The sequence below is a fragment of the Girardinichthys multiradiatus genome, chromosome 15 (assembly GCF_021462225.1).
Source record: "Girardinichthys multiradiatus isolate DD_20200921_A chromosome 15, DD_fGirMul_XY1, whole genome shotgun sequence".
NCBI lineage: Eukaryota > Metazoa > Chordata > Actinopteri > Cyprinodontiformes > Goodeidae > Girardinichthys > Girardinichthys multiradiatus.
This window is the reverse complement of record NC_061808.1, coordinates 38,651,625-38,678,875: the sequence shown is the minus strand read 5'-3', so window position 1 is coordinate 38,678,875 and position 27,251 is coordinate 38,651,625. Positions and strand designations below refer to the sequence as shown.

General features: G+C 44.1%; 1 protein-coding gene across 6 annotated transcripts in view; it reads left to right on the top strand.

Moving 5' to 3' along the window:
* The window catches only part of ankrd6b (ankyrin repeat domain 6b), a 178,028-nt gene that overhangs the window by 92,863 nt on the left and 57,914 nt on the right, over nucleotides 1-27,251 (top strand). For all 6 annotated transcript variants that reach the window (XM_047388665.1, XM_047388666.1, XM_047388661.1 and 3 more), the window contains one exon: nucleotides 6,001-6,099. In XM_047388665.1, the coding sequence (XP_047244621.1) occupies nucleotides 6,001-6,099 (99 nt within the window). The remainder of the gene's footprint in view (nucleotides 1-6,000; nucleotides 6,100-27,251) is intronic.

The following is a 27,251-nucleotide window of genomic DNA, read 5'->3' as shown; positions in this document are numbered from 1 at the left end:
AAGATGGTCAAAGGGTTAGGGGTCGGGTCAGGTTTAGGCCATAGAAATGAATGAAAATTAATGGAAGTCGATACAAACTCCTCAAACTCCTTTTTATGCTCCCGTGGGACCTATGAAGATAGTCTTATAATCATAGGTCACAGACTAGTGGTTTCATTCTGGTTCTCACAGAGTTTTTGATTGGGGTTTTGTTCCTGATTATGATAGAGGGGTTCTTCCTAGATCTGATGAAGATTTGTACCTGGTTCTGATAGAGTTAGGACCTGTTTCTAATGGATGCTTGTACATGGTTCTGGTTTTAGATTTGTTCAAGGTTCTTATGGAGATTTTTGCCAGGTTCTAGTGGAGTTGGGACCTGGTTTTGATTAAAGTTTCTTTCTGGTTCTGATAGAGTTTGGACCTAGATCTGATAGAGGTTTATACCTGATTCTGATGAAAATATTTAGAAGATTCTTTAACAGATTTTTTTTTTTTCTGGTTCTGGTGGAGCTTTTTGCCAGGTTCTGATGGAGTTTGAACCTGGTTCTTAAAGAGGTTTCCTTCTGGTTCTGATGGAGTTTGGATCTGGTTCTGATGGAAATATGTATCTGGTTCTGGTGGATGTTTCTCCTTGGCTCTGATAGAGTTTGGACCTGGTTCTGATACAGGTTTGTACCTGGTTCTGATGGAGGTTTTTTCCTGGTACTGATGGAGCTTTTTGCCAGGTTCTGAAGGAGTTTGGACCTGGTTCTGATAGAAGGTTCCTCCTGGTTCTGAAGGTGATTTGGACCTGGTTCTGGTGGAGGGTCCCTAACTGGTTATGATGGAGTTTGGGTCCAGTTCCGGTGGAGATTTGTTCCAGGTTCTGATGGATTTCTGAGCTGGTTCTGATAGAGGTTTCTTTCTGGTTCTGATAGAGTTTGGACCTAGATCTGATAGAGGTTTATACCTGATTCTGATGAAAATATTTAGAAGGTTCTTGAACAGATTTTTTTTTCTGGTTCTGATGGAGCTTTTTGCCAGGTTCTGATGGAGGGTTCCTAACTGTTTCTGATGGAGTTTGGGTCTAGTTCTGGGAGAGATTTGTTCCAGGTTCTGATGGATTTCTGAACTGGTTCTGATAGAGGTTTCTTTCTGGTTCTGATTGAGTTTGGACCTGGTTCTGATACACGGTGACTAACTGGTCCTGATAGATAATTCCTCCTGGTTCTGATGGAGTTTGGGTCTGGTTCTGATGGAGGGTTCCTAACTGGTTCTGATGAAAAATTCCTCCTGGTTCTGGTTGAGTTTGGGTCTGGTTCTGATGAATGTTGGACCTGGTTCTGATAGAAGGGACCTCCTGATTCTGAAGGAGATTTGGACCAGGCTCTGGTGGAGTTTTCTTCCTGGTTCTGACAGGTTTGACCTGGTTCTGATAGACTTTGACCTGGTTCAGATCAAGTTTTGTACATGGTTCTGATGAAGATTTGTACCAAGTTCTGATGGAGTTGGACCTGGTTCTTATAGAGGTGTCTTCCTGGTTCTGATGGAGTTTAGATCTGGTTCTGATGAATGTTTCTCCTTGGCTCTTATAGAATTTGGACCTGTTTCAGATGAAGGTTTGTACATGGTGCTGATGAAGATTTGTACCTAGTTCTGATAGTTTCCATCTGATACTGATGGATTCTGGATGAGGTTCTGATGGAGTTTGGACCTGGTTCTGATGAAGACTTGTTCCAGGTTCTGATGGATATTGGACAAGGTTCTGATAGAGGTTATTCCTGGTTCCTACAGATTTTGGACCTGGTTCTGATGGATGGTTCCTAACTGGTTCTGATGTTGATTTCCTCCTGGTTCTGATAGAGTTTCCATCTTATTCTGATGGATTTTAGACAAGGTTCTGATGGAGTTTGGGTCTGGTTCTGATGGAGGGTTTCTAACTGGTTCTGATGGAGTTTGGGTCCGGTTCTGATTTTCTCCAGGTTCTGAAGAATTCTGGAACTGGTTCTGATAGAGGTTTCTTTCTGGTTCTGATTGAATAAGGACCTACTTCTGATCGTGGGTGACTAACTGGTCCTGATGGAGAATTCCTCCTGGTTCTGATGAAGTTTGGGTCTGGTTCTGATGGTGATTTCGTCCTGGTTCTGATGGAGTTTGGGTCTGGTTCTTACGGGGTGTTCCTAACTGGTTCTGATGAAGAATACCTCTTGGTTCTGATGGAGTCTGTGTCTGGTTCTGATAGAGACTCGTTCCAGGTTCTGATGTGCAAACAGCCTATATGCAAAACTCTATAAAATTGCCTTTTAAATTTAATCACTGTTGTCTAGCTGTTTGAACAGCAGTACATGCTTTTTAAGTATTTGACACAAAATGGCCGCCATGTAGTTGCTTCCTATGAAGAAGGTCAAAGGGTTAGGGGTCGGGTCAGGTTTAGGCCATAGTAATGAATGAAATTGAATGGAAGTCAATATAAACTCCGCACAAAGACAGTAAAACAGGGTTGTGTGTGTGTGTGTGTGTGTGTGTGTGTGTGTGTGTGTCAGGGCTCTTGTGTGTGTCTGAGTAGGAGACAGGGAGAGAAGAAAGGCAGAGTCACATACAGACATATACAGTGGAAGATACACAGAGCTATAAATAGAACAGTGAGGAGTGAATCAGCCAATCAGCAAAGAGTGTCAGTGTAACTTGACACCTGCAGCATTTCTAATGCAGCACCTCACTATTTTCTCCCCCTGGCCTGGGCTTTTAACATGGAGGGTCATGCTCCCGAACTACCGCCCGCCCATAACTCGGAAACCGTAAGAGCTATCGACGTTATTCTAGGACCTTTTTTCTCATAACGGACAGGGGAATGAGAATGTTAACATGTTTTTCTTGAAAATATAATATTGAAGGCACAACACTAGGTGAAAAGAAAGGGAAAAATGGAGAAAAACACAAAAATGCCTGTACATGCTCTCGAACAACGTCTAATAACACGGAAACTAGAAGGGCTATCGATTTGATTCATGCACCGTATGAATCAACAGGCCTTGCTGAACAATCATGGAGCTTCTCAAGGTTCTACAAAAATCTGTCTGGGAGGTGTGACCCTGTGAAAAAGTGGATCATTTTGACCATTTTTAACCCGAGTGAAGGTGAATTTTTCAGTCTCAAACAAACCTACTTCACGAGAAAACGATAACAGATATCCAACAAATTTTTGGACCGTAGGTATTGGTGAACAATCCTGGAGATTTCCGTGTGTCTACATAAACCCGTGTAGGAGAGATGACAGTGTAGAAAAGTGGATAATTGTGAAATTTTTCAATTTTAAGCGATTTTGGGCAGGACAGATTTGGTACTCCTACACAAACCTATTTTATGACAAAACGATAAAAGTTATCAAAACAATTCTTTAACTGTGAGCGTCAGCAAGGTCTGAAGATGAATTGGTGCAAAGCTCATGTCTCTAACTTGAACGGTTTACGAGAGACGGCGATTCGAAAAGGATTTTTTGCTCTGATTTTCTGAAATTCCTATAGGTTTTCCATTGAGGGTGTGTTGACTTTGCATTGCTTCCGGGCGTGTTGCGTGAAATCCGTTAGTCCCACATCAATGTGGGTGACATTTTGTGAATCGCGAAAGAGCATCCTACGTTTTGATACATAATTTGTGCCAGTAGAGTGAAAATTGAGCGAGTGAGGAGGTTTGTTCGTTCTTTCTCAGGTTATTCAAAAACCTAGAGCATACACTCTACCAACTGACGAATTCCGCCATAGGATTACATTATAAAATCAAAAACGTCAAAAATCTTGCCTAAAATTTGAATCGCGATTGTAGAAGAACCGTAAAAAATATCAAAAAGCTGAATCATTTGAAGATAGCTTCATGGCTTGTGAACATTTTAAAAGTTGAATGGTGTTTCTAGCTGAAAGTATGCAGAAGTAGTGAGCTGTGAAAAAGCGCAAAGCTGAATTAGCTGAATTTTGCTGAATTTTGCTGAATCTCCATTCATTTCAATGGGACAAAAATTGGCATAACAAGCTGAATATTTCAAAAATTATAATAGCTGAAGTTACCAAAAGTCATAGCATAATTTTCCAGAACGAGCCGAACGTTTTGATACCAAAATTGTTGAAATCGGTTGAAAAATGTAGGACTAGTTACGTGCAGAAAAACGTACGGAAAATATAATAACTAAAAAAATGGCTGTTTCAGTGAAACAGCACGTGAGAATGCATTCTGCAGAATGAACGAAGCAGAAGATGCTAAAAAAATGGAGATTTGTTTCTGGTTCTGATGGAGTTTGGGTCTGATTTTAATGGAGATTTTTTCCAGGTTCTGATGGATTTTGGACGTGGTTCTGGTAGTTTTCTTCCTGGTTCTGATGGAGTTTGAACCTGGTTCTGATGGAACTGGTTCTGATGGAGATTTGTACCAGGTTCTGATTGAGAGTTCTTCCTGGTTCTGATTAAGTTCTGGTCTGGTTCTGAAGGAGATTTGTTCCATTTTCTGATTAATTTTGGACCTGGTTCTGATAGAGGTTTCTTCCTCGTTCTGATTGTGTGTGTGTGTGTGTGTGTGTGTGTGTGTGTGTTCACGCATGAATGCATTCTCACTGATAAGAAGAAGAAGAAGACGGAATAATAAAGAATAAAGAGAAACAGGATCTACAGCATTCACACAATTATGCACAAAGAATCCAAAGAATCCAAATTCTGCATGTGTTTGTTGTATGTGATCCATCGTGGATCTGAAGCAAGTTGTGTGTTTTTGAGTCACGCACTGTAACTTATAAAAATGTTGAGCTGTCACTCTGTGTTTTACACCCCAGCGAAGTCCATGCTTAGTGACACCCCTGGTACATTTTTGATCAAGGTGATCAGAGTGTGTGGCACTCAACCAAGTTTGAGACTCAACTTAGACTTGTGCCCTGAAGAATTGAGACTTGAATTGGACTGTTGGTCTGAGACTCGAGTCTTGTTAAGAGATTTTATCTCATGGAGTAAAGGTTGTAAAAGGCCGGTATGTGAGCTACAAACTGGAGCTGCTGCACATGTTTTAATGTGAAATGATGAGGACATTTCCAGCTGAAAATGTCAAAGTAAAAGCACCTCCTGTTCTTTTTATTCACAAATTTAACACTCATTTCTTTACTTACTACACTGTGCTTCATTCATTATGTTGTAATTTATACTTTAAATTTGAGCATCTTGACTATTTAGAAATGAGAACAAAGTTTTTAGATGTGGGTTTATAAAAGTTTTCCGTTATTATGAAAATTATTAAGCTCAAAGAGTGGAGAAGAAAACCCTCCAAACCAGATTTAGTGCAACATCTAGTAAAGAATAATATGAAGACAGGAATAAACAGCTGTTAACTTGGACATTACTAAAAAAAAAATCACTGATTAATTTGGAAATTCAACATTAAGATGTTTTAATGTCTTTCTATTATTTTTCTGAGAGCATAAATGCTAATGCTAATGAGGTAAATATAACCAAATTATCAATTTTCAAAATAATATAAATCTGCAGATCTCTTGATGGTAAATTAAATGTTAAAAGATTGACCATTGTTAAAATTATTTAAATAATTATCAAATGTTCACATGGTAGTTTAGGTGATCTAGATGTTATGGATTTGATTAGAAAGTGTTTTTTTCAGTCCTTGTAGACTTGAGACTACTCAGATTTGTCCCTCAACAATTTAAGACTTGGAAAAAATTACTTATGAACATCTCTTGTGTTTGGTGATGTTTAATTAAAAATTCTTCACTCCTTGTTTTAAATGACATGACACATAGGCTAATTTCTCTTAGCCACCTCTTTAAATGGGAAAAATCAGAGAACAGGCCATTAAGTAGGGAAGTGTTCACAGAACATAACTATTCTACTGTCCTCGACCAGATCTATTGTAAGAGTAATAATTAAAAAGTTGAAAATAAATGGAACTGCTAATGAACAAGGCTGTAAAATGACATGTTTATTTTGCCTCAGTTAGGAGTGTTAAGAGGGCTGACATTCAGCTGATCCTCAGCTTCTGTTTTTTTTTCACCAGGCAGGGGATACCTGTCTGCATGTGGCAGCTCGCTACAATCATGTGGCTATGTTACGCATCCTGCTTGGAGCCTTTTGCTCAGTGTCAATGAAGAACATGGTAAGTCTGTTCAGTAAACACCAGTGGGACGTCAATAGTGGCAAAAAAAAAAACCTTTTTAACAATTTTCCCAAAATATTGCTTAATAAATCTGGCAAATCCCATATTTTTCAAAACATTGATCAAGGTGAGGTGTACCTCTCAGATGGTATATGTAAAATATTCTAATCCTAAAATGAAGGAATTTAATACTTTTATGTATTTATTGTGTAATAAGCGATTTACTCTCCTTACTCTCCTCTCTGTCACTTTTTTTTCTTTCTGTCACATAAAAACATGCACACTCTAATATACACAAATATTTCTTAACATAGCCTTATATCTCTCACCCCCTCTTACCCCCAGCACCTTCTTAAATGTGTCTTTTTATCTGCTATGTCTCTGCTTCTGGACTTCATATCAGGCAACCCAAAGCACTAACCATGATTTCACTTGGGTCTATCCATTTCTGTGGTGACATGCGCTGTCCGACTTTAGCGACACACGCACAACTATGGGTACACTAAGGTTTGTCACATGGAGCCAGCACCAGAGAGAAAAAGTTAAAAAAATTTTTATCAGCTTTAAGACTACAGGGAGACGTTGTCTTATAACAAGAGATTCATAAATCTGCCACAGCTGCAAATGATCTTAAATCATCTGAGTTTTCTAATTTGTTTTCTGCCTGCTATAATTCTAGGCAAAGGGGAGTAGTAATCTTAATTCACGAAAATTTAAATTTTACAGTATAAGACACAGTTACAGATCCAGAGGGTAGAATTATAATAATGAAAATATCTATACATAACCAAAAAATATGTATTATCAGTATATATGCCCCAAATGTTGATAACCCCCATTCTACCCTTCTTTTTTTTCTGCACTGTCTAAACACTTGGCTGTCTCACTTCTTCTCGGGGGCGATCTCAACTTTGGTCTAAATGAAGAATTAGACAGGCTGAGCACAACAGGGACTCAGCGCAATTGCCTATCAATAAATATTGTTGAGCAGTATATAAGTGATTACGGACTTTGCAATGCATGGCAATCTCTTCACCCTAATCACAGAGAATATACTTTCTTCTCACATGTCCATCACTCTTACTCTCGTCTGTATTATTTCTTAGCAGCTCATTGTTGACTGACATTTCAGACACTGAGATACACCCTATAGCTGTCAGCGATCATGCTCCTGTATCCCTAACTCTAGTAAATAAGAAAGAAAACCCACAAAGCAGAAACTGGTGGTTTAATACATCATTGCTTAAGGATGAAGAATTTATTAAATCTTCTGTTCTCTGGGAGGCAGGGAAAGCAGTGATGAGAGGTAAAATAATGTCATTCTCATCACATAAGAAGAAAAAAGAAAACAAACATATTCAGGAATTAGAAGAAACCATTAAACTGTTAGAAACTTCTGTCGAAGCCGTCTCTGCTTCCGTTGATTTGGGTACAGGTTTCAAAAGAGTGAAATAAACACAAAGTACAATCAACTTTGAGTTCGCCTCTGCGCAGAGTGAGAGAGACAGACTCCAGTGAAAACCTATGAGTCCAACTCTGCCCTCTCTTCGCTTCTCAGCTCGTTTTATTCAGTCTCAAGGGTGTGTTCAACATATACATATATCATGTCACTCATGTATATAGCATAACATTTCCTTAGGTCCAAATAAGGAGTACTTCTGGTTGTTCCCTTCTGGCAAGCTCATCTTTTCCCTGTCTCCCCCATTCTCCATCTATTTACGACCTTGCCCTCTCTCTACTCTTTCTCCCTTGTCATTCACTAATTTATGACTTTGCAGTTTTTATGCTTCACTCCCTAAGCTTGACCCCCCTATGCTTCACTCCCTAAGTTTTCACTCCCCTATATCTGCACCTTCCAGTTACACACATAGATAGTTTATATTCTACAATCCCTCTTTTGAACTCTCATAAAAGAGTTCACAATCTAAAATGTACTTCTAAAAATATGTAGAAATAAGTAGAAATATTACTGTACTACCTGTAAAAGAGAAAATCATTTAAAAAAATGCACCCATCTCATCATGCGTCCATGAATTCACACTCTGAGTCCTCATCCACACAAAGTTCAATCATAACCTGAAAAAGATACAGAAACATCAAAATGTAATATAAAATATAAAATGTTCGCCAAACGGTGTCTTCTGGGGTGGGAGGGAAGCTACACCACTCCCAGTGAGAGAAACTCAATCATGCCTCTTCTTCTGTCTTTGGGTTCAGTGTGGTGTCAACATTTACACACAGTATTTAAAGAGTATGTGAGTGTTATCTCAACTTAAAAGAGTTTGTGCTTTACGGCCCTGAACCGTCCTCGGGTCAGGGGTAACAACGTTATCTATGAGCAGACCCATCTGCTCCTGGTTTTTACAGCTTCCACCTCTAACACAGATGTTCTGAAGAAAGAGAGGTAACCTAAAGGTCATACACTTTGGAACACCTTAGAGCACTTAATACAAGAATTTACATTACAACTCCTTTCTTCTGGTACTGAAAACAAATTATAACAACAGCGGAAATGAACACATTTCAAATTTGTACCATAATGATAGATATCAAGCAATAAACATGAAAGTTAGATAAAAGCATCCGAGATTTCCTTCTCAGAGTCAGTTTCGCTGTCAAAGTGGGAGAAAAGAATTTGGCTGACCCTTGCTGTCCAGGCAAAGGAGCCTAGTAGCCACCAAATGTTAAGAAATTAAGGAGAATAAGCATCATGGCGCATGTTTGACTGTCTCTCTGTTGCAGACATCGCCAGTCCATCATCTAGATAAAGGTTATGTGCAATGTGTAGAGGTCTTCCCTGTATGTTTCCTATGTGTCTCTCACTGTGGTGTGTGTGCAGTGAGGCAAATGACCTTATGATTTCTAACTTTCAGGCAATGCGATGGCCTTAAGTAGATTTTGAAATAACGTTGCAAGAGATTGTTGTGCCCTTGTAAGAACAGTGTTCTTCAACCACCTCTTCAATCACTCGCCAGTGATCAGCTTACAGTACTTTGTCTTGTGGTGGTCCGCTGTCCTCACACCTTTCAGGCCGTGGATGGTCCAGTTGGAAAATGACTTGTGTCCTGGAAGCCAGATGAAGTTGGGGAAGCTGGAGCTTTCCTGCAGCTTTCCTGGGTGTCTAGTAGAATCTGATATGGGCCTTTCCAGCGCCTGTGGCTTCCAGTGTTTTCTCCTAGACTCTCTGAGCAGAATCCAGTCGCCAGGGATAAAGGACTGGAGGGTGGAAGTGGCTGTTTCTGGTAATGTAGCCTTTACCGTCTGTGAAACTTGAGAAAACACAGTGGACAGGTTTTGACAGTAAAACAACATCCTATCTTCCCACAAAGATGTGGAAGAAAATGATCTTGGCAATAACTCCATGTTACTTTATTCCGACACTCCCCCCCTTCTGGCGCAGGGTCCAACCCCTGCGACAATCCAGCAAAAGGTTTAAACAAGAATGTTCTAGTAATCAAGATCATATTACATAGAACCAAAGAAATGAATTCTGACATAACTATGTGTCTCTATAAATTTAATGAAAACAACAGAAATAAAATCCAGATGTTTTTAACTGTAACTCAGTTCCATTAATAACAAAACACAAACTTCAGTCGTTATACAGTTCATCAATATTTCACTTAGAAATAAGTCACACATCTTCCTGATTTGTCTTGCATGAAGATAAGTTTTAGATTAATGTAAATCTAATGTAATTCTGATGCATACACTCTACAAATTAAATCTAATAAATAATTCCTGTCAAGTATGAAATCATAACTCTGATTCTTTATCAAAAATATATTCCTTACTTTTGGCATATCTTGAACTGTCAGTTAGCTTAATGGCACCAGGGAAAACTTTCAATCTAATAAATCACCAATGATTCTGTATGCAAAACTAATTCTTCAAACCAGTTTAAACTATTTCATTAACCTTTTAATAGTAAAACACATAAATCTAAATGTTATGCTACATCCTTAATTATTATACAAAAAATATGTTTTTAAGGGAATAATCACTACAAGCCTTTTGATTCTATTGTCTCTTAAACAGTGTTAAAACTCAGGAAGGGAGGTGCTGAGCGTTACCATGACAGCAAAGGCATGAACCAACCTGGTAGGTGGGCGGAGTCAGGCAGAACTAACCTCTGGGCCTATGGGCGGACCCACAGTTTCTTCATTCCAACCCATCTTAGTGAACCTTAAACTGCAAAACTGTTAACATGCACCTACCTCAGAAACAAGCTGCTTCTTAACTCTCCTGAAAACTCAAAGTTTTAATCAATCTTGGATTTAGAAACATTATACTAAACATGGATTATTGTGTCATGCAACATATAAACAAACATTCATTCCAACAAAACAAAGACAAAACATCAAAGACAGACAAATGGCCAAATTTGAAGCTTCAAGAATTCAAAGACATTTTTAACAATATCTTTCCAAAATATGTTTTCTCAGCCATATCTTTTAATGCTGTAATTGATCAATTTTGTTATGACAATCTTCAGGATCCTTTTTAAGATGAGTGCACATAGTCCAAAGAGATCTCAAAGTATTTAGAAGCACAGCAACAGTTTTCTCTTAAATGAATCCAAATTAACTGATGCTGAAACCTTTTGCCAATTCATTGTACTGTATCTCAGTAATAATAATAACTACAATCCTGAGAGTTATTGTCATAATTCTCTTTTTGTTTTGCTCAATTTGATCGCAGCTGCATTCAAGAATTTCTCTGCTAAGGTTAAATGCAAAGAAGTACTTTAAGCCGGCATTGACATTTTTATGGTCTACCCAAACAAAACAAAAACTGCAGTGTTTGACTTAATCAGAAATTAAGATAAGAAGCTTGACTCCAAACTGGACTTTTTTTCCACATAGTGTGTCAAAGGGAAGACATTAATTTCCTTAATTTGGCTATTTAAATTTTGAGAGTTGGGGAGAAAATTATTACTAGAACCCCTCTTTAATAATCCAAAATGCTGATAAATGTTCCAATATTTTATCTCTTAGTAATCTGAAATTACCTTGTGTACCTTTGTATTCCTAGTTATTCTTTTAATCTTTAAACCCTAAGAAATCAAACAAGGAGACTGGAGTTTGAGCCGACCATCCTCTTTAGTATTGAGAGAGCTTTTATTTATTTTCTTTTCCTAAAATGAACAATGATGTTAACTTTCTGCAGATTGAAGAGAGGATTAGCTAAATATTCCCAGACCTGTTAGTGTATTATTTCTGCTTGGACAATAATCAGATTTAAAAATTATTAGTTCACAGCTCCTAATTTACCTCAGATCATATTTGCTCCTAACCCAGTTCATAAGAAGCTTCAGACAACATTATGCTAAAAAGCCAAAAACAAAACAAAAATACAGATCTGTTTTAAAATAAAGAAAAAGCATGCTTTAAAAAAACTTGGTACTGTGATGGAAAATAACTCCACGGTTCTGAAGGCCTTTTCTATGCAGAGTATTTTATGGAACATAAGATTAGTTTAATTTTTGTGTGGTACCACTGTCCAATCAAATTCTTTTTGACCTTCAAAAATAACCCAATTTTTCCCATTCTCATTTTAAAGGTTTGTTTTACCAAGGAAAATGTTTTTAACAAAACCAATTACTCTCAAAGTTTTAAAAGTTTTAGCTGGTGATATCTTAGAAAACAACAAGTGTTTTAATATTTCTGTGCAGCACAGAACTGATTAAGTTTCCTTTCCTTCCCCAAAGGGAAGAAACTGCAGAACCAAGCCTTTAATAGTTTTTGTCAGGATCTGATATAAGGTACAGTGTAAATCAACACGCTGCATGAATCAGAAGAGGGAAGGAAAAAATTAATATAACCTCTTCCCAGCAGCTTCTGTGAAAAACAATGAATTTGTACTTTCCACAAGCGTCAGTTAGCACTTGCGGACAAAAACTGCACCCCATTGTATGTACTGTGTCAGAGACTGTATGAAGACCATCTGCAGGAGAACTAAGCCTGTTTTAATGAAGTTTCTAACCATTAGATTTAAGGGATACAAACTCTGACAACAATGGCTGAAAGAGACCCCATCAGGTGTTACACATGCAATGGGTTTTAAAAATGCTCCTTCATGAAATCTGTCCTGAGAATAACATAGAAAACACATGGTTACTGCTGAGTTTTGGAGATGTAACTTCCTCTGCATATTAATAACTTTTAATAACTATAATAATTGACCCTGAATATTCCACGACGAAAGCAAACTTGCTTCTCTAAAAGAATTAACTGGAAAGTATCAAATGAGCTAAGTTATCACCCATTTGAAGATACTTTTCTAACCCTAAAATAATATTTTAACCCGCTTTATCTGTCAACGTCAAGTAAGCGTGTCTCATTAGCAGCGGTTAATAAGGGTTCTTCGTTGCAAAAAATAGGGAAAGATTTATGCAAATGTGTGTGTGTTTGTACGTTACCCCCCTCAGTTTCTTAATCGCTCCAGAGTCAGACTGTCACGGCACAGAGTCCTCTATCAGTCCAAAACAAAAACAACCCAGGCCTTTCAGGTCTGTTGGTGAGACATTCAATCCTTCTTTGTCCACTTTAACTTCTTGAGGAGGGAAAAACAACTTTGCTCCGGCCTGTTTCTCTTCTGCCCACATAAGATGTGCTTTCAATATAAATCCAGTGTATCGCTCTTCTGGTTCTGCAGCAGCATGGATCGTTGTCCATCTCAGTGGGGCCAGACTACTTCTGAGTTTCGTTCTGGTGGAAACTCACACTGTCATTTGCAGCAAACAGGCAGACTCTTTCTTTCAGGTCGTGCTGAAGAAGCGTCTCTGGTGGAGTAGCCATGAAGGGCAGGTTTCTAAAGTCCAGACTCAAAAACGCAGATGTTGCACTCAAATCCCATACATGTGTGTATGTGTGTGTGTGAGAGGCAGATGAGAAGTTTAATATAGGTTAAAACTTTACACACAGAAATATTGTCAGTCAGTCAGTTGTCCACCATAACATGCACTATACTCCTTTCTTTTCCGACTGATCGCAATATTTAAGACAAACGAAACCTCCTGCAGGAAAGTTTTAACTCTTTAACACCTTAATTGATGCACTCTGTGCTTTTTAATCTTTTTCTTATGTTTCTTATTTTTCTCATCTCCATCCATCAACTGTTTTACTTGAAACTCTTTAAACTATTTAACTTATTTACACTCAAACTTCCACTCTGTGAAAAACCTAACTTATCTTCCCAAGTTAAAGCACATTTAACACAATCATCCCCACCTTTTCCTTTAATTTTTTAACCCTTCCACTCAGCGGGACTTTTTCAATCTCTCCTGGTCCAACCGCTATGATGCTAAACCCGGTTTGACACCTAGGAATCAACTCTCCGTTGACTCCCTGGACTTCACTTCCTTTTACTTAATCTTATTATTACAGTTTCACCATTTAAGTATCTCAACTGTCTTCCCTCACCTGCCAGTTCAGGGTCTTGGGGTCCTATTCCTGGCCACTTTGAGGTGTCCCAATCCCTCTGGGAGGCTCTTATTAACCCCAGCCTAAATACCCCAGTCCTCGTCAGGACTGAGTTTGGATTGCCAAATCTGGAACTTATTTACTTCAACACCGTCACCATTTAAGTATCTTCGGTGAGGCCACTTTGAGGCATCCCAATCCCTCGGGGAGGCTCTTATTAACCCCAGCCTAAATACCCCAGTCCTCGTCAGGACTGAGTTTGGATTGCCAAATCCGGAACTTATTTGCTTCAACACCGTCACCATTTAAGTATCTTCGGTGAAAAGTATGTTACAGCCTCAACATTCAAGTATCTCAGCTAAAATGAATCTTGTCTCAATCAACAAATATTTTTACGCAATATATCATTTCTTTACCGTAAGCCATTATTTCAACCAACAAATATTTTACCCAAAACTGATCGAGACTGTAAATTTAAGAGAAAACAGATATCTATTCCACAACACCACCTACACTATTAGCAGGCAAAATGAGAATAAATATAGATCTCCTTACCTTTTATTTTGGGTCGACCCTGTGGTGTTGTAGAACGACGTCCACCTCGTAGTCAATTAATTATCCTTTAGTTAGTGCCAAATCCGGGTCACGGCACCAATTGTTGAGGTAGGAAAACTTTACTGGCCGTCAGTTAACTCTTACATTACTCCTCACCTCTCCCCGACTCTTTTTATTTGGCACGCAAAGGACAATCCTCGGTCAGTGATCAGTTGTACGTTTCCACAAGTTTATAAAAAACCAATCTGAATTCAGAGAGGGGACATCACACTTACACGGGTACCTGGAAACGTCTGTGTGTTGTTCGTTTTGGAGGGGCCACAATACCTTTATATACCCCTCGCTGCTATGCAGTACACATACACAATCATCCTGTCTGTAAATATCTCCCCAGCAACAATATAACCTCATGTCCTGTCTGGCTCCCGCCTTGTCTCCTTCCCCAATTTATGACCTTGCCCTCTGTGAGCCCTGTTCTCCCCTGTCTTCTTCTCCCCCATCGGTGATTCCTTGTCCTTCACTAATTTATGACTTTGGACTCTATGCTTCACTCCCTAAGCTTGACCCCCTCTGCTCTATGTACACATGCCAGTTACACACATAGATGGTTTATATTACACACATAAATAGTTTATATTCTACAGGACCTTCAGTGGTGCCCAGGCCAGAGACTAGGCTCGTCCCAGGCCGGTAATTGGAGTTGTGGTCCGTATGCACCGCGTGCTGGGCCACCTCTGCCTCTGTATGGACGGGCCGGAGGAGCCATGGCGGGACCATAACACCCATACCCTCCGGGTGAACCATTCTTATGGGGGCAATCTGGGCCCAGTGTCCAGGCTCATTGCAGTAATAACACACATCAGCATTACCCAGTCTCCTCTGTGGTCCTCTCTGGAATCCCCTTGCTCTTAGCCCTCCCCGTCCCCCAAAACGACCAGCATGACCCTGATATGGGACCGGGGCCTGATGCCACTGTCCTGCTGTTTCTCTATTTCCAGGAAATTGAGGAGCCTGAGACACTGCACTTGCTGAATTCCTATGTTTCAGCTCACAGTTAATTTATTTTATCACTTCACAGGACTTATTCTCAGACTATGTGCTTGTGCTTTTATTACGTCTGTAATCCGGTTTTACTGAGGCAGAACTCACGTAAAACACGGCATTCACACCCAAGTGTTTTGCCTGATCTTAGTGTATTTACTTTTCTGTAGAATGTGAGGTTTCTCACTCTCCTCGGGCCTCCAACCCAGCTAACAGTAGTCCTCCGTCGAGGCTTACTCTGAACCGCCACGTTCGAGAAATTACTATATTTTTCCACACAATACCACCACTAAGTCTTGTAATTCTCTTAAAACAACATCCTATTCACCAGTGTAAATCCTAGTCAACATTTATAACACTCTTTTTCTTAAGTTTTGGCAGACTTCAGACTTACTTAGACATCAGACACAATATTAATTTAGCCTATCGAAAATCCAAAAGCAGAGTTTGATTAAACAGGTTCTGCTTACCTTTTCTGTAGTTTTTGGCTAGCCTGTGTGTGATGTCTTTTGGTCCTCGTCAGTGATCCCAATTTTTCGCCTGTTCCAAATCCCGGACGAGCCCTCAATTGTCGAAGCCGTCTCTGCTTCCGTTGATTTGGGTACAGGTTTCAAAAGAGTGAAATAAACACAAAGTACAATCAACTTTGAGTTCACCTCTGCGCAGAGTGAGAGAGATAGACTCCAGTGAAAACCTATGAGTCCAACTCTGCCCTCTCTTCGCTTCTCAGCTCGTTTTATTCAGTCTCGAGGCTGTGTTCAACATATACATATATCATGTCACTCATGTATATAGCATAACATTTCCTTAGGTCCAAATAAGGAGTACTTCTGGTTGTTCCCTTCTGGCAAGCTCATCTTTTCCCTGTCTCCCCCATCCTCCATCTATTTACGACCTTGCCCTCTCTCTACTCTTTCTCCCTTGTCATTCACTAATTTATGACTTTGCAGTTTTTATGCTTCACTCCCTAAGCTTGACCCCCCTATGCTTCACTCCCTAAGTTTTCACTCCCCTATATCTGCACTTCCAGTTACACACATAGATAGTTTATATTCTACACTTCCCAGGAAGAGGAAATGCTGAGTAAACTACGTAAAGCCAAACTAGAATTAAATGAAATTATTGACAAAGAAAACCCAATTCTTAGTGCAAAGACTTCGAATAGAAAACTTTGAACATTGCAATAAATCAGGTAGCTTTTTAGCTAACCAGTTAAAAATAAAGAAAGAAAAAACAACTATAATTGCTGTTAAAGTCTCAACAGGGAATACAGTTTATAATCCTGAAAGAATAAATAGCACTTTCATAGATTTCTTCCAAGCTTTATACTCACAACAGATAGACCCATCAGATAACGACATTAATCAATGTCTGGATAAAGTAACACTTCCTAAATTATCAGATAATCAAGCGACGGCCCTGGATGTACCACTGACTGTAGCCAAAATCCAAGAAGCTCTCACAAGCATGCCCAACAAAAAGGCTCCAGGCCCAGATGGATTCCCAGCAGAGTTCTACAACGAATTCTGGAATATTTTGGCTCCAACATTCCAAAGAATGTTGCAGGAAAACCAAAGAAAATGACATACTTCCACCAAATACATATTCTGCCAACATCACTCTCCTGTTAAAACCAGGAAAAGACCCGGTACTTCCTACCAGCTACCGTCCCATATCCCTTATTAACGTTGATATCAAAATAATCTGTAAAGCCCTCGCAAAAAGACTAGAAAAGGTAATTCCTCTCATAATACATCAAGACCAAACTGGTTTCATAAAAGGGCGGCATTCATCCACAAATTCATGCAGATTACTTAATTAAATAGACTATTTCTACAGTAAAAATACTGAGACCAATATATTATCTCTTGATGCAGAAAAAGCATTTTATAGAGTTAACTGGAAAATCTTTACAACCTTGACTAAATTTGGTTATGGAAACTCTTTCATAAACTGGTTAAAAATATTATACAGTTCCCCAACGGCACGCATCAGGACCAATAACCAAACATCTTCCAGCTTCTATCTTCAGAGGGGCACCAAGCAGGGATGCTCACTTTCCCCCTCATTATTTGCAATTTTTATTGATCCACTCGCGGCAGCAATCAGGCAAACTAATGATATTAAAGGCATAAAATGCATGAATATTGAACATAAAATCAGTCTTTATGCAGATGATGTTTCTCCAGCATTCGCAAACCTCTGTCTCTTAGGTAATTGGATTGATAAATTCTTTCTCAAGAATTTCGGATTATTCTATAAATTGGTTGAAATCGACAGTTCTTCCAATTAACTGTCCTTTCCACAATTCCCTTAATATACAACTACAGTCAGGGAATATTACATACTTGGGTATTAATGTTTCTCCTAGATTGGCAGACTTAACAAAACTAAACCACATCCCACTTTTAAAAAAGTGTAAGATGATCTCGCTAGATGGAAATCTCTACACATATCACTCATGGGCAGGGTTGCTTCAATAAAAATGATGGTCTTGCCAAAAATCAATTACCTTTTCTCAATGATCCCAAATAAACCATCATCTGACTGGTTTACATCTCTGGACTCCTCCATCACTGAATTTCATTGGAAAGATAAACCCCAGCATATTAGCTTAAAAATGCTACAGAAGACCAAAGATAAAGGAGGCCTACCTTTCATAATTACTTCGTAGCCAACAGGCTACATACAACTCAAAATCGTTTAAACACAGTCCTCTAAATGAACCCTGGCTAGACGTAGAACAGACATTATGCAATAATATTAAGATTTCAGATCTACCATTTATTAGCTCAAATATAAAACGACATGTATGCTTTAAAAACCTCAATATCAGCACCTCTCTGACAGTATGGTGGGAATATCTAAAACTGACAGGGTCTTCACTAATCCCATGCAGACGCACACCCATCTGGACCAACCCTGACTTCCTACAAAAAAATAATATGATAAACTTTCCAGAATGGAGGAGTAAAGGAATTGAATACCTAGAAAATATATTTGAATGAATTCAGTTCATCCCATTTAACAGATTAATTATACAACATGGGATGGACAAGAAAACATTTTTAGAATATCAACAAATTAAATCTATAATAAAAAATAAATGTACACTTAAAAACGTTGGGTTACAAACGCCATCAAGTGTACTAGACGTCCTAAAACTCAACCCCCCCCCCAAATTAATGTCTAAGATACACAGGACACTGTCTAAGACGAATCAATTTCCCTTCCTATTATGTATTGGGAGGTGGACTTATCAGTTAACTTTGACCAAACATTTTGGTTTTAATATGTTCCAGAAATTTTAAAATGACTAATAACACCACTTTACAATTAATACAATATAAAATCCTTCATAGAGTATACTATACAGGTCAACGGATGTTCAGGATGGGCTTGGCACCTTCTAATACTTGCTTACACTGCACAAGCAATATACCAGACAATTACATCCACGCACTATGGTTATGTACATATGTTCAGAGGTTCTGGCGCCTGATATGTGAAGACTTATCAAAGTGTCTGAGATGTAATATTTCATCTTCCCCTCAGTTTGCTTGTTGGGCAACTTAGATGATGTCATTATAGAGACAAATTCAGCTCACATGATTTTCACTGCCTTATGTATTGCTAAGAAAACAATCCTCATGAACTGGAAAAATAAAAAACTTCTTAATATTAACCAGTGTAGAAACCTTCTGTTGGATTATATAAGTCTTCATATAGCCTCTGCCTCCACATCAGATCAATCTCTCTGGTTTCCTTTAATCGGCTCCATCACCTAGTGGGGGTGGGGCACCTTTGGCTTCGTCCTGTGGGGGATTGTGGCGGATGCGGGGGGGGGGGTGTCTGGATTTGGGGCATTTCGGGTGTCCCTGGGCTGGGGTCGCTGGGGGGTCTGAGACCCCAACCGGGGTGGGGCTTTGGTGGCTCTTGGGGGCGGCATCTGGTGGCTGCATGCGATGCTTTTGGGGAGCCTTTGCCGGCAGACATTCGTTACTGGCCTGGTGACCGGGCTACTCCTGGGCGGATCTGGTGTGGGCTTGGGGTCTCTGGGTTCCTGGCGCGTGTCGCCCCCGGGCTGGGGTCCTGGCTGGGCCGAGGGGGCTTGGGTCCGGGCAGCTATGTCACCAGAGTTTTGGGCTGCATCGGTGAGCATAGGGGCCTCCTGAGCTGGCGGTAGGTACCATCTCATTGCAGGTGCTCTCTCCTTCAAAGAGTGCACTCTGCTGGTGGGGCGGAGGATCTGTTTGAGGGGGTGGGGCGAAGTCAACCTGGGTGTCTAATGTCTTATGTGTTCTGGGAGTTGTTCAAATGTTGGGGTGGGTGTAGGTTTTCTTCCATGATTGAGGTGGGTGGTTGGCCTTGGGTGGGGATGGGCATCATTTGGATATGGGTGGTTCCGGTTCAGATTCTGGTTCCTTGTCTGGGTTCCGGTTCCTGATGACGGTCCCGGTTCTGTCTGGGGGAGGGGGGTCGGAGGGGTCTGCTTGGTTTGGGAGGTCGGGCCGGGGTTGATCTTGGGGTGGACTGGTCTCAGCTTCTTGGTGGGTTTTGGTTTAGGCTCTGCGGGCTCTCTACCTTTTGTGGGCTTCGGTGTGGGTTTTCCCGCGATGCTACTTCTGGCAGTTGTATGGGGGGTCGGGCATGTTCTTGCACCTGGATGCTGTGGGTCTTCTTCTCACGGGGGTGCACTTTTGCAGGGGGCTTTGTATTTGGAGGGCTGGTGGGGGCGCAATTGCATGGTGTGGGCTTTGTGCACGGCTTCTGCTTTGGGTGCTCATTACTGCGTTCTCCGCTGTTTGGTATGCTGTGGTGTTGGGGTGGTGGTCCTGTGCATGGCAGCTCTGGCCTCCGTGTGCAGGGCGGGCGTCACTAGGCTAGGCGGTGGCATCGGGCTTCTAGACCTCATGCTGAGGTAGGGTTTGCTTGTCTGCTGGGTGGTTCCTGGTGGGTGGTGTGTGCTTGGGGTTGGTGGTCTTCACCGTGCCCCTACTGATGTATGGAAGGATGTGTGGTGTTGCTGTGGCGTTGGCTCAGGGGGAACTGCAGCTTGGCTTGGCTCTGTCATTTCTCCTTGGCTGGCATGGATGTTGGTAGTTCTGCATCTCGAGGGGGAGTGCGGCCTCTTTGCTGTGGCCTTTCTGTGCCGTCCTTCTGCTTGCTGAGCTGGCGTCTTTCCCTTGGGCACGGTGGTGGGCGGGGTTGTGCATTGCAGGGTCTGCTTGACTGCCTGGCTGGCCCGGGGGGTCTCGGTTCGTTTGTCTGTGGGGTATGCATGTGCCTATGCTGGCCCGGAGCTTGCATTTGGGTGAGCCTGCCATTTTGGGTCGGGTGTTTCTTGTTGGTGGCCTCGGTGTTGGTGTGGGACGTGTTTTGTTGCCCCACTTGCCTGGTTGTGGCTGCGGTCTGGTGCCAGGCATTGGGGCGCTCTGTTGGCTCTGCCCCGTGGTTTGGGGTTGGTTGAGCATGTTGGTCATGTGCCCTCCTTTGTGTGGCATATTTCGGTTGTGCTGGGCCGGTCTGCTCATTTTCTGTAGTGGGGCCGCACTCTTGTTCGATGATACGCACGACTCTGGCTGCCTTCTTTTTGTTGGGGGTCGATGTCTCCTTCGGGTGGGGGACTGGGGATTGGGGGTATTTGGTTTGGATTGTTCCGGGGGGGGCTGGGGGTCCCTAGCCTTTTGGCTTGTCCTTAGCCTTTCGCCCGATGGATGTGCCTATGTCTCCATCCTTTGTTGGAACTTGGCAAACGGGGGTGCCTATTGGGGTCAGCCGGGGAGCTGGCTCCCTGGGAGAGCATTTGTTTCCCCCAGTCTTCCCGCCCCATCCCTAGACACATCCCTCCGTCGACTCCATCACACTACCACTCATGTAGGGCCTTGGGGTGCAGGTGCGTCATTGTAGTGCCGCAAGGGTTTTCCATCTCTGCGGTCCCACAGCAGCCTGTGGCCCACTTTTATTGTACAACTTAGATGCTCATTAATACCATTTTCATGGCATTTACATGTAGGTCCTTGGGTGTGAGTACGCTCAATGGCACTACGAGGGAGGGTATTTTATTACCCTAACCTCTGGTGCCTGCACTTACCTCTAAGGGTTAAGTTGCATGTAGACATTTAGGGTTCTGGTTGTGGGGGGAGTGGCAGACCATCTTCCCCACCTGTTTTTCTTTTTAAATGCACACTACAACAACACACATCAACACCACATTTGAGTGGGTGGAGGTAGGCTTGGGGTCTTTTCACACCCCAGTTTAATGTTTGCCAACTGGGGTTGGAGGCCGGGAGAGGGCGCAGGACCTCTGGTCAGGGTCTGGGCTGGGGTTGAGGTTTGGGTCTTGGGGGTTGTCTGGTGCTGGGGCTGGCTATTTGGCTCTCTCGGTATCATTTGGATTGCATTGGATATTGGTCCCTGGCTTCGGTGACCAGTCCGTCAGTTGAGGGGGCGTCGGGCTCCGACGAGGGGGCCTTGGCCAGTGTTGATTGAGATGTGGCTTCGCTTTGGTGGAGGGGCTGGCCAGCTTGCTTGGTGCAGTGGGTGTGCCATGCGGGAGGATGGGTGGCCGGGACCCTGGGGCCCTCCGGGGTTTTGGTTGTGGGGTTGGTGGGGTGCCCGGTCCTTGGCGCGCTGTAGTGGCCTTCCTCCAATGCCTCCTTCTGTGGCCGGGCGCAGGGCTACTGTTGGCAGCCGGGTGGGTGGGGCGGTGGAGCAAGTCTTGTGTCTGCACTGGGACGACTGGTGGGATGTGCTTAGCCTGGAGCGGTTGGCCTGCCCGGCCCGGTTACCTGGCTGGTGCATGTTTCCCTCTCACAGACTGATGGGCTGGGGCTGCTGACGGTGGCCGAATGGTTGGGTGGGCTTGGCGGTGTGCTACTTTGCTGGCTGTTGTGTTTGGGGGGGGGATCAGGGCGGTGGGCTAGAGGGTGGCGTGGGGGACTGCACCTGTGGGCTGAGGGGGTTGTGTTTTCTTCTTGGATGTGGGGTCACCAGCATCTGAGCTGAGCTGGATAATGTTTCTACCTGGGCTATCGTTGCAGTGGCAGTGATATGGTGTGGTTGTGGGGGCGTGGTGGGGGACACAGGCCCCGAGTGCATGCCGCTGGCCGGGGACCTCTTGCCGGGTGAGTTTGTCCTGTCTTGGTGTGGTTCCGTTGTTAGCTCGGTGCTCGACGGTGTCTGCCCTGTTGCGCCTTTGGGCGGAGGCTGCGGTGGCGTTGTGCGGGGCCCTTGCCTTGCTGTCGCGGTGCACTGTGTGGTGGGGACAGGATGCGGCAGAGGTGCTTGGAGTGGGGCTGTGTGTGGAGCTTACGCTGTGTGGGTGTTGCTTCATCGGCTTTTTGAGGATGAAGCTCACTTGTGGCGGTGTGCCCATGTGGTGTAGGGAGGGGATTCATGGCGTTTGGGTTCAGAGGTATTTGTTTGATATCTGTGTCCTGGTTGGGGGTGGCCCAGTGAGGAGATTCATGTCAGGGTTCATTGGGGGTGGGTGGCTCATGGGGTTGGGATCGGAATTCATTGGGGGTTGGGGCTATTTTATTCTTTGGCGGCTCTGGTTGTCGGGCTTGTTTGTACCATGTCGACCCCTCTTTTGTACATGGCCCCCTCTCCGGATGAAGATGGGGGTGGTTGGGGACTGGGGTCGGGACAGGGGGTTAGGGTCCGGGCCGGGGTCGCTCAGGTTCAGGCACGAGCCCAGGCTAGCCCAGACCAGGTTCAGGTGCTGGGGCGGTCTGCCTGTCTTCATCCCCGGAGGGAAGAGGACCACCTCCTGGGTCCGGGGGCTGGTTGTCCCTATGGGGTATCGGCACCTGGACCTGGGAGTGTAGAGTATGTACGGGGAGTGTGAGTGAGTGTACGACGTCCATTGTTGTTTGTCTTTACATTGGGTGCAGGGGTGTGAGTGTTTTAATGTGTACGCATGAGGGCTGGAATGTGTGATTTTGGCTGTGTGCCTGTTTTTTGTGTCAGGTTGGGTTTTGGGCTACTCCCTCTCCTGGAGCAGTTTAGGCCCCCCATCAAATGTGGGGCCTATTACCTCCATGCCACACTACATGCCGTTGGTTGGTGTCTCTGCCCGCCGGTGTACTCATGGTTCTTGGTGTCCGGGGCTGAGTGCTTTTGTGTGTGCTGGCTCACTCCCAGGGGCTACATGCTGGGGCGTGGACCCCTGGGCTCTGTCGGGCCTCTGCATAGGTAGTGATATGTCCCGGGGTCTCAGGTATCTGGGTCCATGGCTGAATCTGCTCGGGTGTAGACCGCTGCCGACAGGCTTGTGGGCTCGTCGCTGCAGCTCCCTGGGCTTCTGCACTGTGGCTGCTGGGTGGTTCCCCATGGACTCTCCCCTGTTCTTCTTTGGGGAGGTTGCGGTAGTCCCGACAGGGGTTTTCCTGTGGTTCCTGTGCTCTGGGGGGCCTTTGGATGTCTGTGGCTCGGATCTCCTCTGTATCTATCCTAGGTCCAGGGGGGCAGGTCTGTGGCTCCTCACACTCGGTATTGCATAATTTTATGGAGAAACCTTGTATACACAAACACGCTCACACTGAGACCCACAGGTGTTTAGATTCAGGTGTACACAGATACACAAATGTTCTATATTGAGCCGCATTTACTACTAAATACATTTTGCATTCATAAGTACCATGCAGCTGTTAATATGAAAGTTTCTGCAGGTGTAGAAGCAAGCAGGGTGTTATCTTGTTTTCTCTTCATCCTTCTTTCTTTCCTCCATTCTTTTCTCTTTCTCTCCCCTTTTCCTTTTTGCCCCACCTCTCTCTTTTTCGTGCTTCTTATTTTTTCCTCTTCATTTCTGTCTCCATGTCCATTGCAATTGAAATAATCCGAAAGCAGTTTCTAATCAAGTTTCTTTTATAAATATCAAGCAGAGCTTTAAAGCGTTAGCTGTAATGCTACACTTGTGAAAGCAAATCTGTTGGGCTTTTTCTTGGCACTCAGACAACTATTCTCCGCACTACTCTGCCAATCAGGACATGGTAAAAAAAAACAAAAAAAAAGAAACTTTGAAAAGGAACTTTGAAACGCCACCCTAACGTGGTGGAGGGGTTCGAGCGTTCAAATGATCCTAGAGGCTATGTTTTCTGGGGCCTAAACGCCCCTGGTAGGGTCTCCCATGGCAAACAGGCTCTAGGTGATGTGTCAGACAAAGAGCGGTTCAAGACACCCTCATGAGGATAATCACATCGAGGCACGTGACGTCGCCCGGTACGGTGGAGCCGGGGTCCCACCCTGGAGCCAGGCCTGGGGTCGGGACTCGTCAAACAGCGCCTGGTGGTTGGGTTACTCCTCGCGGGACCCGGCAGGGCCAAGCCCAAACGAGAGACGCAAGGCCATCTGCCAGTGGGCCCACCTCCTGCAGTGGAACCGTGAGGGAACGGTGCAAAGACGATTGGAAGGCAGACAAAGGTGGAGACCTCCACATCGAGAGGAGCCAGTTGAAGTGACTCGGGCATCTATATCGGAATGCCTCCTGGACGCCCTCCTCAGGAGGTGTTCCAGGCACATCACACCGGGAAGAGGCCCATGTGACGGGACTATTTCTCTTGGCTGGCCTGGGAATGCCTCGGTCTCCCCCACGGAGGTGCTGGAGAAGGTGTCTGGGGAAAGGGACATCTGGGTGTCTCTGCTGAGTCTGCTGCCCCCTCACCCGGTCCTGGATAAAGTGGAAGACTACGAGTACGAGGAACTTTTAATCCGGCACTGTTTTAGAAGCAACAAGATAGAAAGCTATGTTTTTGTGTGCACTGGGTCTAACCTACTTTCATGGTGAATGTATGTATGTGAATGTATGTGGCCAGCATTAAGCCACCCAAAAATGTATTTCGTTTTTACATTTCTCACAACAGTCTGTAGGTAAGATAAAAGAGAGCTGGGAAATAAATGATTGCAGCTACTTGTGCGGGAGGTCGAGAGAAATTGACTAGAAATAGTCGGGCTCGCCTCCACACACAGCGTGGGCTCTAGAACCCATCTCCTTGAGACGGGCTGGACTATCTTCTACTCTGGAGTGGGCCATAGGGAGAGGCAACAGGCTGGGGCGGGTTTGCTTGTTGGCACTTAGCTCAGCCATCTCTTGTTGGCGTTTACCCCAGTGGATGAGAGGGACTCCATTATTCTGCTGGGGGACTTCAACGCCCACGTGGGAAACGACAGTGACACCTGGAGAGGCGTGATTTGGAGGAATGGTCTCCCTGATCTGAATCCGAGTGGTGTTTGCTAATCACGGATTGTCCATAATGAACAACATGTTCAAGCATAAGGGCCAGGAGACCCTAGGCAGGCGGTCAATGATCGACTTTGTTGTCAGATCTTCGGCCACATGTTTTGGACATTCGGGTGAAGAGTGGAGCTGAGCTGTCCACTGATCACCACCTGGTAGTGAGTTGGATCTGCTGGAAGAGGAGAAAGCTGGACAAACTTGGCAGGCCCAAGCGCATAGTGAGAGTCTGGAGGGAACGTCTGGCAGACCCATCGGCCAGGGATGTAATTCAACTCCCACCTCCGGGAGAGGTTTGACCAGATTCCAGGGGATGTTGGAGACATAGTCAGAGTGGACCATGTTCTCTGCATCTATTGTCAATGCTGCTGCCCGTAGCTGCGGCCATAAGGTCTGTGGTGCCTGTTGCAGCGGCAATCCCCGAACCCGGTGGTGGACACCGGCAGTAAGGGATGCTGTCAAGGTGAAGGAGTCCTATCAACTGTGATTGGCTTGTGGGACTCCTGAGGTCCTGGGACCGTGAGGCCAAGCGTGCCGTGGCCCGGGCTGTGGCGGAGGCGGAGGCAAAAGCTCAGGCCTGGGTGAATTTCAGTGAGGCCATGGAGAAGGACTACCAGTTGGCCTCGAAGCGATTCTGGCAAACCGTCCGGTGCCTCAGGAGAGGGAAGCAGTGCTTCGCCAACACTGTTTGCAGTGGGGGTGGGGAGCTGCTGACCTCGACTGGGGACATTACTGGGCGGTGGAAGGAGTACTTCGAGGATCTCCTCAATCCTGCCTTCACGCATTCCCTGGTGGAAGTAGAGGCTGATGACTTGGGGTTGGACTCTTTCATCACCCAGGCTGGAGTCACCAAGGTGGTTAAAAAGCTTCATGGTGGCAGGGCTTTGGGGGTGGATGAGATCCACCCTGAGTACCTCAAGTCTCTGGATTGTTGTGGGGATGTAAATGGACTGAACTTATATAGCGCTTTTCCAGTCATACAGACCACTCAAGGCGCTTTACACTAGAGCCACATTCACCCAATTGCACTCACTAACGCTCACACATTCATACACCAATACGCAGATCGGTAGGCAACTTGAGGTTAAGTGCCTTACCCAGGGGCACATCGACATATGGCAGGAAGAAGCTGGAATCGAACCCACAACCTTCTGATTGCAAGACAACTATTCCTACTGAGCCACAGTCGCCTCGTCGTCATGGTTGACACGCCTCTTCAACATTGCGTGGCAGTTGGGGACAGTGCCTCTGGACTGGCAAATCGGGGTGGTGGTCCCCCTTCATAAGAAGGGTGACCGGAGGGTGTGTTCCAACTATAGGGCGATCACACTCCTCAGACTCCCTGGTAAGGCCTTCGCCAGGGTATTGGAGAGGAGAGTCCGGCCGATAGTCGAACCTCTGCTTCAGGAGGAGCAGTGTGGTTTTTGTCCTGGCTATGAAACACTGTACCAGGTCTACACCCTCTGCAGGGTACTCGAGGGTTCATGGGAGTTTTTTTTGTGGACCTGGAGAGGGCATTCGACTGTGTCCCTTGTGGTGCCCTGTGCTGCAGACGTACGGAGTCAGGGGCCCTATATTAGGGGCCATCCACTTTCTGTGATAGTGGAGCAGGAGTTTGGTCCGCATTGCCAGCACTAAGTCGGACATGTTACCGGTGCATGTTGCTGGGCAGCCCTTTGTCACCGATCCTGTTCATAACTTTTATGGACAGGATTTCTAGGCGCAACCAAGGGACTATTTCTCTTGGCTGGCCTGGGAATGCCTCGGGCTCCCCCACGGAGGTGCTGGAGAAGGTGTCTGGGGAGAGGGACATCTGGGTGTCTCTGCTGAGTCTGCTGCCCCCTCACCCGGTCCTGGATAAAGTGGAAGACTACGAGTACGAGGAACCTTTAATC